General features: G+C 51.1%; 1 protein-coding gene across 1 annotated transcript; it reads right to left on the reverse strand.

Moving 5' to 3' along the window:
* Positions 1-3,390: 3,390 nt before the first annotated feature.
* LETM2 (leucine zipper and EF-hand containing transmembrane protein 2) lies at positions 3,391-7,993 on the reverse strand (the record flags this gene model as incomplete). The annotated part of the gene is made up of 10 exons (XM_079547341.1): positions 3,391-3,441; positions 4,002-4,076; positions 4,508-4,594; positions 4,731-4,835; positions 5,400-5,519; positions 6,063-6,266; positions 6,453-6,587; positions 6,735-6,878; positions 7,039-7,462; positions 7,935-7,993. The coding sequence occupies 10 exons, from the start codon at positions 7,991-7,993 to the stop codon at positions 3,391-3,393; spliced, it is 1,404 nt and encodes a 467-aa protein (XP_079403467.1).
* Positions 7,994-12,247: the final 4,254 nt, after the last annotated feature.

The following is a 12,247-nucleotide window of genomic DNA, read 5'->3' on the forward strand; positions in this document are numbered from 1 at the left end:
GGGGTATGGCTGCAGGTCTGGGATATGGTTACAGATTTAGGATATGGCTGTAGGTCTGGGGTATGGCTGCAGGTTTGGGATATGGCTGCAGGTTTGGTGTATGGCTGCAGGTCTGGGATATGGCTGCAGGTTTGGGGTATGGCTGCAGGTTTGGGGTATGGCTGCAGATTTGGGATATGGCTGCAGGTTTGGGATATGGCTGCAGGTTTGGGGTATGGCTGCAGGTTTGGGGTATGGCTGCAGGTCAGGGATATGGCTGCAGGTTTGGGGTATGGCTGCAGGTTTAGGATATGGCTGCAGGTTTGGGGTACGATAGTAGATCTGAGATATGGCTGCAGGTTTGGGATATGGCTGCAGGTTTGGGATATGGCTGCAGGTCTGGAATATGGCTGCAGGTTTGGGGTATGGCTGCAGGTTTGGGGTATGGCTGCAGGTCTGGAATATGGCTGCAGGTTTGGGGTATGGCTGCAGGTTTGGGGTATGGCTGCAGGTCTGGGATATGGCTGCAGGTTTGGGGTATGATTGCAGGTTTGGGGTATGATAGCAGGTTTGGGATATGGCTGCAGGTTTGGGATATGGCTGCAGGTTTGGGATATGGCTGCAGGTTTGGGGTATGGCTGCAGGTCTGGGATATGGCTGCAGGTTTGGGGTATGATTGCAGGTTTGGGGTATGATAGCAGGTTTGGGATATGGCTGCAGGTTTGGGGTATGGCTGCAGGTTTGGGATATGGTTACAGGTTTAGGATATGGCTGTAGGTCTGGGGTATGATTGCAGGTTTGGGGTATGATAGCAGGTTTGGGATATGGCTGCAGGTCTGGGATATGGCTGCAGGTTTGGGGTATGGCTGCAGGTCGGGGGTATGGCTGCAGGTCGGGGATATGGCTGCAGGTTTGGGGTATGGCTGCAGGTCGGGGATATGGCTGCAGGTTTGGGATATGGCTGCAGGTCGGGGATATGGCTGCAGGTTTGGGGTATGGTTACAGGTTTGGGATATGGCTGCAGGTCTGGGGCTCTGCCAGAGGGTTTGTTCTGAGCAGTGAAGGGGTCACGGGGCTGCCCTGGGATCAGCCCTGACCTGGATACATCACTCAGCAGCACAGAGCTGCACCCACCCGGGGGTGGCAATGGGTTCACACTGCAGGGTGCAACTGCTCCCATTATCCTGTATTAGGTGGGACTGGCTGTTCTCCTCAGTTGTATTTAAAGACTATCAGAGAAGCAGTCTTTCCCAGGAACATCACCCATTTATGGGAATTAAGACTATTATCTCAGACATTTTCTGCCCACCTCTTGCACTGAAACCCCCAACAATTTGCAGCTCCTCCCAAGCTCATCCTGCACCCTGAAAGCTCTGCAAAGCTCTCTTCTGCCCTGTGCTGAGGAGGACACCTGGGCAGCATCCCATAAACCCTGGGTGTAAGCAGAAGAGCAGCTCCTGTCCTGCAGAGTGCAGCCTGGTCTGGGGGTTGTGCAGGAGGAGAATAAACCATTTTATTTCATTTTATTTTTGCTGAATGGAGCATGCTTGGCCCAGCATCTCACCTGCTGCTATGGGGTTTCTCTGCATCCATAGGTTCCTGCTCTGCCTGTGACCAGTTGGTGCTGAGAGCACCAGCACGTGTGCAGCCATCACTGCAGTTTTGCAGGGCTGAGCTGTGTGTGTTGGCTGCTGAATGCTGCCTGTATGTGCAGAACTGGAGCCTGGCTTGAAGCAAAAGGGCTGCGTGGACACTGGGAAGCACCAGGTCTTTACATCTGCTCTTCTGCAGCTTCATATTTTGGGCACAGCGCTGTGGAGGTCATTGGAGCTGCCAGCCCTGCTCTGTGCTGCAGGGAATGCAGGCTGAAAAGGCACTGCAGGCAGGCACAAGTGCTGCCCAGGTGCAGCCTGCAGTGCAAACACTGCAGCACAAACACTGCAGCGTGCTGCTGCCTGCTGGCTGGGATTGGCTGTGCTGCTGCCCTGAGGTGCAGAGCCCCAGAGCTGCACCAGGAGATGCTTCACTGGTTTGCATTGTAGGGAAAAGGTTGGCTGAGATTCGTGCAGTAATTACTGTGTGGCCCCTTTGTAGTAGGAAAACACGTCCCCTGATGATAGTGATGTAAACTATTGACTGCTGGCAAAGAGTGGGAGCTCGGGGGAGGGAGCAGAGCTGGAAGAAGTCATCAATAGGAATGGTATTATTGCATGTATGTGCGTTACTGTGGGACAGGGATCAATTCCCTCCAATTGCATTAGGATCTGCTGAGCTGCAGCTGCTCTGCACACAGAGTCTCTGCTCCTGGCCCTGTGGCACAGCCCTGGTTGTGGCAGCTGCTCCTGGGAAGTGCATGCGTGCCTTTTTCTGCCCTCTGAATTGACACCATTAAAATGCAGACATCCAGGATTGCACATTGGTTTTATTGCCACGGCAGAGTTGCAGGTACAGAGCTAAGCTTGCAGCAGACAGCTATCCCTGTACTGCATTCTGATTCTGTATTGCTATTAAGAGCCCAAAGTCACACGTTTAAAGTGCTGATAATGCCCCGACCTTGAGATGACTGTATTTTTTTTCTTGTCTGATTGTTCTACAAGTTGTCCGACCTCTAAAAAAGACGCAGCACCAAGCCTAGCTTTCATCTGACAGTCAGTATAAATATCTACAGTCCATAAAACAATTTCCAAATATTTACATACACCAAAAACTAACAAATGCTAAAAACAGTTTCAGTATCCTCCTGTGGAGTCTACCACAAACCAGCAGCTGACGCTGGAGCGTCTGAAGAATCATGTTTAAAAAGTCTGAGGGCAGCTGCTATGACGCAGTGCTGAGCTGGGTAAGGTTTTAACCAAGTCTCAGCTTGTGAAATAACCTGTGGCTCTGCAGGTTGTTGCCTCACAAGACCCAGAGGGATGCTGAGTAATGCACACCTCTGTCTCCCATGGCAGCTGGGCTGCCCCCGTCAAGCTGCAGCAGCAGGACAAGATGGGAGGCATGGATGTGTGGCTGTGCTCCTGCACAGGATTCTAAAGTGCAGAATTCTGGACTTCCAGACTAGTTCATTCTGCACCTGGACCCCTGTGAAAATGAAAAGCTGCCTTTCCTAATATTTAGGAGCGCAAATACCTGGTCAGTGAGTAACAGCAGACACAGCAGTATAAATAGGAACATATTTACAGCAGAAGTTAAAATGGTGGGGGTAGGGGTGCAGTACAAAGAGAAGCTGGTGCTATGCTCACAGCTGTAGCATTGTCTGCCTGCGAGTAAGTTTGAGACAGAGGGAAAGGGCCCCTTAGGACTACTGACACCTCTTTGTAAAGCAGTCTGCAGGACAGACACTTTCCTTTTAAGGAGGTGCAGAGATGAAAGCTCCTTTCTTCAGCCTGGAGTGTCCTTGCTGGCTTCAGGCTAGACTCCATTGGCACCAGCCTTGCTGCTCTGAGATGCCTCCAGTTTAGTCTGAGTGTGAAAGTTGCAGATTTTAGGCAGTACCAATACAAAGGCTTCTTAAAATACAACAACATTTGACTCAGATCAAAGCTCTTAGGGTAAAGGAGCATTTTACTGTCAATATAGCTCAGCCTGGACACCCAAACTGGCCTGAAGTGGACATCCTAAATCAAGGTGTAAGCAGCTGTATTGCAATCTGTTATTCACAGAAAGGAAAGAATAATGGAAAAGGCAAATTACTGTACATACATACATACATAAAGATACAGAAAGGCACTTAATACTGGGCTGGTTCTGACAGAAGATGAGTTCTATCCAAGTGTTTTAAAGCAGACTGCTAGGGAAGAGTACAAAGGGCACAGTGACAACTCCCTCCAATTTGCCTGGAGTCTGCCTCAATAACATGCTGTGTCGTGTTCAGCAGCCCTCAGTGCAGCTCTGATCCACAATTTCTCCAGTCACTGCTGAGCTTAACATTCAGAACACCCTGTAGCATGAATTTCCACCGCTGGACTATGAGCTGTGTGACAAAGCTACTTGAGAAAGCCTAAACATTCTGAAAAGCTTACCTCTTGTTGGAGTGGCTTAACTGGCACCTCTGAGACTGGTAAATTCTCTGGTGGCCGAGGTACAAACTCTTCATTCTTCGAGGAAAAAGGTAACTTTAAGTCACAGAAACCTCCTGGAAAACAAAGCTTCTAGGCAGACCCCATAAGGTCCCCCTCCTTGTCAGAACAAGGCTGTTCCCTGCAAGGCATCTTTGTGAAACCAATGCCATTTCCATCATTTCTCCTTTTTAGTAGGGCTTTTGTGAAATAACTCCAGCTGCTGACACCACATCCTAACTGCCATACCCTCCTTTAGTTCTCTGTTGCTGCTTTTATCAGATTGGACTCATACAAGGAATTCCCTCAGCTTTGTGTTAAGAGCCACAGGTTCTGGCTTTGTAACCCTGGATGCATTGGTACTTTTTGTCCTGGACAGTTCAGCCCATGTTTGCTGAAAAGAAGCCACCTTCAACTAAGATAAATGAACCTGAGTTGAAGCTCACTTTGTGTTTTTGCTCTTCTCTGACCTTTCTTGCCTGTGCAATGGGGGCAGGATCCACCAGGGTCTCCTGATCTTCAGGAATGGATGTCATCACTTCCTCAGTTTCACCTATCTAAGGAAGAACACAGAGCTCAGTACAGGCAGAATTTCAGTTCTTTTGGAGGGTGGAAAAACAGGATTCACGTCACAACGCCTCACTTGGGTAATGGTTCAACCATTAACCTGAGAGCTTTATTCAAATAACTCACCTTATTTTCTGGAAGAGGTTGTGGCTTTACATCTATTAAGTACAAGGCACGTGAGAGCAGGAGCAGAGAAGGTGGAACATTCTCTTTTAAGTGCAGATCTAGCCACTGGGAAAAGAAAACTGGCTGCAAGTCAACACTTACTTAGCAGTCCTTGTACTTAGAAGATCTTGGAGCTATCTCGAGTTTGGCTACTGAAATTCTAAGCCACCACAATGAGAAGAGAGAGTTTGGATGCCTTTGGAATACCTACAGAATGGACACTAGAGAGGAAGTTTCCTCTTTCCTTTGTATCTCCTCGTATTTCCTCCCTTCCTTTGTATTTCAGATAAGCTGTAGATCATTCAGTACCTACAGCAGCATCTGTAATCTGTTTGAATGTCTGTAAGAGACTGGTGTTAGCTCTACTAGAAGTTCTGGCTACTTCAGAAGCTTAAAACAGTTTTCCCCCCCTCCCAGTCTTTATTTTGCTTCTAACCAGCCACCCCCAGCTCTTTGCTCTACAAAGCAACATGCATATTTCACGCTTTAAATCTCAGCTGTGCAAGTCAGGATCCATCTAAAAACCCTTGGAGGAATCCTAAGAGAAATCTGATTCTGTTCTGCATGAATGTTGTGCAGCATTCTGTCCTGGGAGAAACCTGACTGAATAACTGAACAGGAATCACTCACCTGTCTGAGCTGTTCCTTCAGCTGCTCCTCTGAGAGACCCAACGACCGCATCCCTCTGGCTCTGCATGCACTCTGCAGTTCAGACACACTTAAGCCATTGACTCCTTCCTTGGCAATCATCTGAAACGAAACGTTCCTATCTAGGCATACAGTAAAGCCAAAACTTGATAAGCTTGAGGCTAAATAAATGCCTTTAGATAAGCATAAAGTCACAGCAAGGCAGAGACAAGGCAGTACTGACTTTCTGACTAATGCATTCTGTCCTTGAAAAACGACAGGATCCACCCAGCTACAGAGGATGAAAAATGCTGGTCCAGATTTTTTTTTTCAGTACGGAGAATTTCACTTTTATGTGCAATCCTTCAGTGGCCCTGAGAACTGTGAAGATTGGATGCTTTAAAGCTGAACCCGCAGTTAGTCAGGTATGTCCTTCTGAAGCACATTTCTTTCTAGGAAGAGCCTTTCTACTCTTTCCTCTAAATCCCAGCAGGATTAACACCATTTCAAATTACAGTTCCTACAGAATCATAAGATGTAGAAGTGGCTTCTGGAGATCCCCAGCCCAACCTCCTATTCCAAACAGAGTTAGGCTGAAAGCTGCTTTACACAGTTTGGATTTTTCCATTCCTCCAAAGCTGTACATCTGAGCTGATTTCAGCTTACTTCATCATCTGCCTTGATAGTCCTGAGCCTCAGCAGAAGCTGAAAGCGGAGCAGATTGTTGGTGCCAATGGGCTGCAGCTCCAGCAATTTGCAAAGCGCTACCAACTGCGGCCGCTCCAGGTGTTCCAGGGTCAGCTCATCCTCAAAAAGCTTGGAGAAGCTCACAATCTCTTGGGTGCTGGGTTTGTGGCCAGTGTGACGAATCTTTAATTAAAACAACAAAAAAATGCCAATCCAATTAAAACAAAATCCCACCTTCTGAATCAAAATCCCACCTTCTGAATCAAAATCCCACCTTCTGCCCCTCTAAAGAATCCCTTTCTGTTTTTCACGCTGGCATTCCAGCCTCTCACTGGAAACAGAATGATAGAATTAAAAGGCACATTTTACCTGGTGCACATAGGAAGAGAACTGTTTTCCTTGTCCTGTATCTGCTTTGTTCCTTTTGGCCATCTCTGCAATGGTCTCTTGCAAGAACTTTGCTAATTCCAGCTTTGCGTTTAATTTCTTTTTCTGCTTTTCTTCCTTCATTTAAGAAATAAAGCATAAATAGAACTTCCACTTGGAAACCAAAAGGGAGAGGGGTTGTAGGACAAAGATGAAATAAAACTCCTTGTGCTGTTGTATGGATGTCCTAACTAGACGGCTGGAATCTCTGAGAACAACACAAACCTTTTTTGACTCTGTCTCAAACGTTGAGGGAAGCATTTCAGGAAAGAGTTTCAAGAACACTGGCAACAGAAACTCCATGAAGGGAACAACGATAAACACCAGGAAAGGAACCAGCCGGAAAAGATCTGCACAGGTCCTCAGCAACTGCACAAAGAAGAGCACAGCAGAAGCTATTATTCAGCTGGAGGAAAAGAAAGAACTGTCCCAAAGAAGCACGGAAACCACGCAGTTAAATGTCTTTTGCTACAGTAAGCCTCTGAATACACCATTATAGCAAGTTGTTGTTCGTGTGTCTGGCACTTACCCTTCGTCTCTCTCTCCTAGTGAGAACCTGACCATGCAGCAGCCTCCACACCATCCTGGCAGCAACCTTAGTATCAATCCAGAGCAAGTGAAAACCGTTGTAATAATGCTTCACTTCACAGACAATTTTTTGGTGCCAGGATTTTTTCCCTACGGGGCTTTCTGTGCCTCCTGCTGGTGTTGGGGTGGGTGCAGCACCTCGGGTGGGTGCAGGCTGCTCCTGGGGCTCCCGGAGCACACAGGTGGATGTGTGGAACCATTGCACGGCTTCAGCTGCAGGGTGAGGCAGGCTGGGGTCTGGCTGTGCGTGGGGCTGGCGTTGTGAAAGGCGTCCACAAGTCTGGTTTAAGTGCAAATCCACCAGTTGGACCAAAGCAATCGCTGGAGAGCACGGAGAGATGGAGTGCAGGAGGAGCTGGGAGCCTCTGGAAGCAGAGAGATGGTTAAGAAAAGCACGGTGCTCCGTGGCTAAGCTGCCTGAACACCAATTTGTGTGCTTGGTGCCACAGCCTGTGAAAATAACCTCACAGCTGCCTCAATGCCTGCAGCTCTGAACACTGAGCAGTAAGCAAAGCACCGAAAATCCCAAGGCGACAACTTTAATTCGGGAGGAGGACAACACGAGGCTTCTCACTGCTCCTAGGGAGAGCTTCCACGGGCTGCCAGGAACGCCTGAGCACAGAGGGCAGAGCCGGGTGCCCTCTGTCCCCCTGTGCCCTCTGTCCCTCGGTGCTGAGGCCGCACACGGGTGGCTGCTGAGGCCGGCTGGATGCTCACAGGAGCGCTGAGCCCCCGCTGCGCGCTGTGCCAGCTGCAGAACCCAATAAATGAACCCAGCCCTGCGATCCCCGGTACCGAGGCTCCATCCCCGCGGGATCCGATGCATGCACGCCTTACCTGGACCTGAGCCTGGGCTTGGCCAGCGCCAGCAGCGCGCTCCAGCTGCGCAGTGCCATGATGCTGTGCCCCCGCCGGCCCCGCTCCCCGCCCGGCGTCCAGCCTCGGTCCGCCGAAGCGATCCCATCGCGCCCTGCTCCTGACGCTCTAGCCCTTCAAGAGGAGCTCTATGGTTCCCTCCGCGTCGCTCCATAGCTTCGCGGCACAACCTCTGCGGCGGGAACCAATCAAAACGCAGGACACAACAGCGGAAGGGCGGGGGCGGGGCATGACCCGAGGTGACCCTGGAAGCGGCCTCTCATTGGCTTCGAGGGAAGTGGCGGTAAGATTTAAGGGGCGGGGCTTAGCGCGTGATGTCCTATGGGTGACGCCACGGTGAGGCGGTGGCGGGAAGTCGTGAGGTGAGGTACGGCGCTGCGGGGCGCGAAAGGCAGCGGCCTTCCTCCTTCCCTCAGCCTCGAGTCGCCCTGCAGGTGATCTCACAACTATGGAGAGCTGTGAGATCGTGCCTTTTGATGTCCTCACCTGCAGCGGGCGGGAGGCAGCGCCGGGTTCCTCACACGCCTTCAGGGCTGAGAGGAGGCTTGTGTGGAGCTGCGATGTGCTGGGGGTGCCAGCAGGCCCTGAGCGATGCCGTGTCAGCCTCACAAAGCATTCTCAATGAGGAACAGGTTTCTCTCGTTGTGGCTAAGGCAGGTGAATGGTGTTTAAGATGAGAAATTGGGAAGGCTGGATAAGAAGTGCAGCAGGGCTCTTGTTATTGCTCAGTGTTGCCCATAAGGGCTGGCCTTCAGCTCCTTTAAATTCTGGGGAGAAAAGCACTCTGCCATTAACCCACATTCTGTATTACTATCAAAACCACTTGTTAGTGCCATGTAACAGTACAGTTTGGATCCTGATTGTGATTTAAGCATCATAAGGCAAGTGTTCAGGGCTTCTTTCTGTTTGAAGGAGGGTTGGGTGCTTCTGTTTTTAAGGGGAGCCATGCAGGCTGGCTCCCACGCTTAGGAGCCCTGTGTGTGATTTGAGGCATGGCTCCTGGAAGCAATTACCCGGCTTTATTTAAAGCAGAGCATTCTTCAGGGAGAGCGCAGCACCTCTTTGATTGCTGAAGATCATTGTTTTCTCTCTGGGTTATTGTAAAGCATTGTGTGGCATAGGAGGAATGCTGAGCCTGGTGCTGATGGAACTGCAGTTTGGTGTTGGTCTGAGCTGCTCAGGAGGAGCCCTGTGAGCAGGAGTGCAGTGCCTGGAGGGAGGCAAAGCCCAGAGAGCTCCGAGGGCTGGAGGGAGCGAAAAGCACAATGTTCAAAGCATTGTGCTGAGGTGATGGCAGGGGCTGCTGGGTACAGTCAGTGTAGGCTGAACGGTGATCCTGATAAGCATCTCTAATTACTTGTGAGTGCATGTTCTTCTCCCAGCAGCTGTTTGTACCTTCCCTGCAGTCCCTGCACGCAGAGTGAGTAAAGAATGTGTGCTTAAGCAACAGTTCTGTGTTCACAGCTTTTAATCCTTTCTTCTGCTAGGGGCGGAAGTTGTCATCTGCTCACTGACTTTTGCTTTCACCTCGATTATGATGAGTTAAAACTTGCTCTAGCCCTATGTGTAGTTTCTTATCCATCAGATCATTTCAGAACAATAGCGAAAACTGTCAGGAAGAGGAAGAAATAGTGTGAGAGAAGGCAGGAATGGGAGAAAAATGAAGGAAAACAGGAATTCCTGTCAGTTTGTTGCTTAGTTGTCAAAAGGATGCAGAAGAAATACGTCCTCAGCTGCAAGAATGTCAGTACCCCCGCAGTAATAGTTTGAACTGCAACACTTACAGAAGACTTGAGAAAGAGAGAGGGCCTTTTTTAGGTCACCTCCATTTCTGATGGCTTATTGCATTTAAGAAGGAGCAGAATTGCCTTTTAAGTTCACTTTATTACAGCAATTATCCCCTTCCCCCACCCCCAAGCACAAGAGAGAAGCACCTCATTATTGTGGGCGCTGGGCCGCAGGGTCTGGGCAGTGCTGTGAGTTTGGGAATCATTGCTCAGTCTTTGTTCAGTGACTCGTGAAGCTCTTCTCTCTTCAGTTTCCTCTTTCATGTTGGATCATGCCTCTCTTGCCACCCAATGCATTGTGTTTCACTGTCTGATATTTTTCCTCTGCTAACAGACGTTGGATTATCTTTCCATCTCGTTTACTTTCTGTTCCCTTGTGCTTTTCTCGCTTTCCATTTTTTGTATGGTGGTTGTTTGTTTTTTTTTTCTTTGTGCTCCAGGAAAGATTTATTGTGCATAGTTGGGTTGTGATTTCTTCCGTGGGGGGAAAAAAAAAATTCGGGGGCTGTGGAGGGAGGGAATTAATTGCGAGCATTTCAGTGCTTAATTTTTCAGCCAAATTAGGATTAGGAGCTGTTGAAGGTTTTTCTTTCTCCATCCAACCCACATGCCAGATCAACCCAGAATCGTGAAGGCACGCTGGAATCTCCCCAGCAGAACTGGTGTTTGTTTCCCAGGCCTCATTACCATCCAGTAGTAGTAATTAAATGCATCTCAGCTGCTGTGCTGGTTTCGTAACCACAGCACAGATGAGTGGCACGATGGGCTGCTGTGCTTCCAGCCGGGCTGGTGGCGAGTGTGCCCTCACAGAGAGCGGCTGCTGTTGGGCTGCAGGGTTCGCACACGGGCAGAGGGCAGCTGCTGTTGAATCGATCGGGCTGCTGCTCGCATGGAGCGCAGCGGCAGGACTACAACCCCCGTGATGCTTTGCGGCGGGTGCCGCCCGGGTGGCCAATGGGGCGCAGAGGGGCGGTGGCGACGCGCGCATGCGCGGAGGTGCCGGCCGGTGGGGGGGGGGAGGAGGCGGAGGGCGCGGAGCGGGGCCGGGACGCGGGCCCAGCGGCACGGAGCGCCGCCTTCCCCCGCCGCCAGCGGTCGCCCGCGCCCCGCCGAGCGCCTCCCCTTGGCCGCCGCGCCGGCCGGGAGCGGGCGGTGGGGGGGCGGGCGGCCTCCCGGGGCGGAGCCCGGCGCCAGCGGCGGGGGCGCGGAAATCGAGGCCGGGGCTCCGTCGGGCCTGCCGTGCGGGAGGAGGCGGGCGGGCCTCCGCCGCCCCCGCCGCCGGCCTTTGTCTCCGCTGGGCTCGGAGGACGCGGCGGGGGCAGTTAGAATGGAACAGATTGAAGGTGAGGGAGGCGGGGGCGGCCCGAGCCGTTCGTCCGGGTTTTTAAAGGGTCCGCGGCCGCCATGTTTGCTGCTGCCGGCGCTGCGGCGCGGCCCCGGGGCGGGAGGGGACGGGAGGCGGTGGGCGGCGGACGCGGGGCCCGGCTGCACCGCGCGCTGCCGCCCCCGAGTGGCCCCGGGTTCGAGGCTGCGGTCGGGCCTTAACCGGAGATCCGGGCCCTGCGCTGCTCTCCGGTCCGGCCGTTCTTCCCGGGAGCTGTCCGGGCGGCCTGAAGCTCTTAGGTATATTTTCAGCGATAACTTCGTTCTGTGTGTGCTGAACCAGAGGCAGCGTGCGATCGCAGCTGTAGGAAAAGGTGATTGCAGCTGTAGGAAAAGGTTGTAGTTTGTCCTGTTGCCCGTTGCCGTCTTCCCGTGGCTGGTAGGGATGCATGGAGAATGTTGTGGTGGTTTGATATGTTGGTGTTTTTAAAGAGCTACTCGGAAGGAGGTCGCTCCAGCAAGCAGGCGTGTGCTGTGTGAGCTCAGGAACAGGGTGCTGATCAAGGAGTGCATCTTTTGGTTCAGTACAACTGTTGTGTGTTTCTCAGTTCTGCAGCTTTGAAGCGGTACACATGAGATGCATTACAGCTATTGTGTTGGCTTTGTTGCGTGACACGTCACTGTTCTTACAATATTTGGAGTTGACAAGGGTCTGACTTTGGTTTTATGTGAACAACAGCTTTTGAGCCTCCTCAAAGAACAAAAGAGTTTCCTCCATGTTCTCATTTCAACCCCGAGGCTCCCGAAACCAAATGACTGCACTAAACTCAGCTTACTGCTTTTTTGTTTCACTACATAGGATTTTTACTGCTGCCCTCCGAGTTGCTTCTTTCCATTTCCTCATGGGAAGCTTGTTAAGAGCTGCTTTATCAAAACCATATGACAGAGATGACTGTTTCTTCTGGCACTTAGAGCCCTTAGAAAGGTACGCAGGGAAGTGATCAGCCTTACCACACGCTTTAAAACACTGAGGCAAGTTTGTCAAGAGGCCTCTGATTCACCATCTAGTCTCTGCTGGCACAGGCCCACTGAAGGCAGGAGGAATCCCCAGGCTGCAGTTCTCTTTGCTAATGAATCTGCATGCAGCTGAAAGCTGGGCCTTGT

Source organism: Tetrao urogallus, assembly GCF_951394365.1.
Source record: "Tetrao urogallus genome assembly, chromosome: 27".
NCBI classification, from domain to species: domain Eukaryota; kingdom Metazoa; phylum Chordata; class Aves; order Galliformes; family Phasianidae; genus Tetrao; species Tetrao urogallus.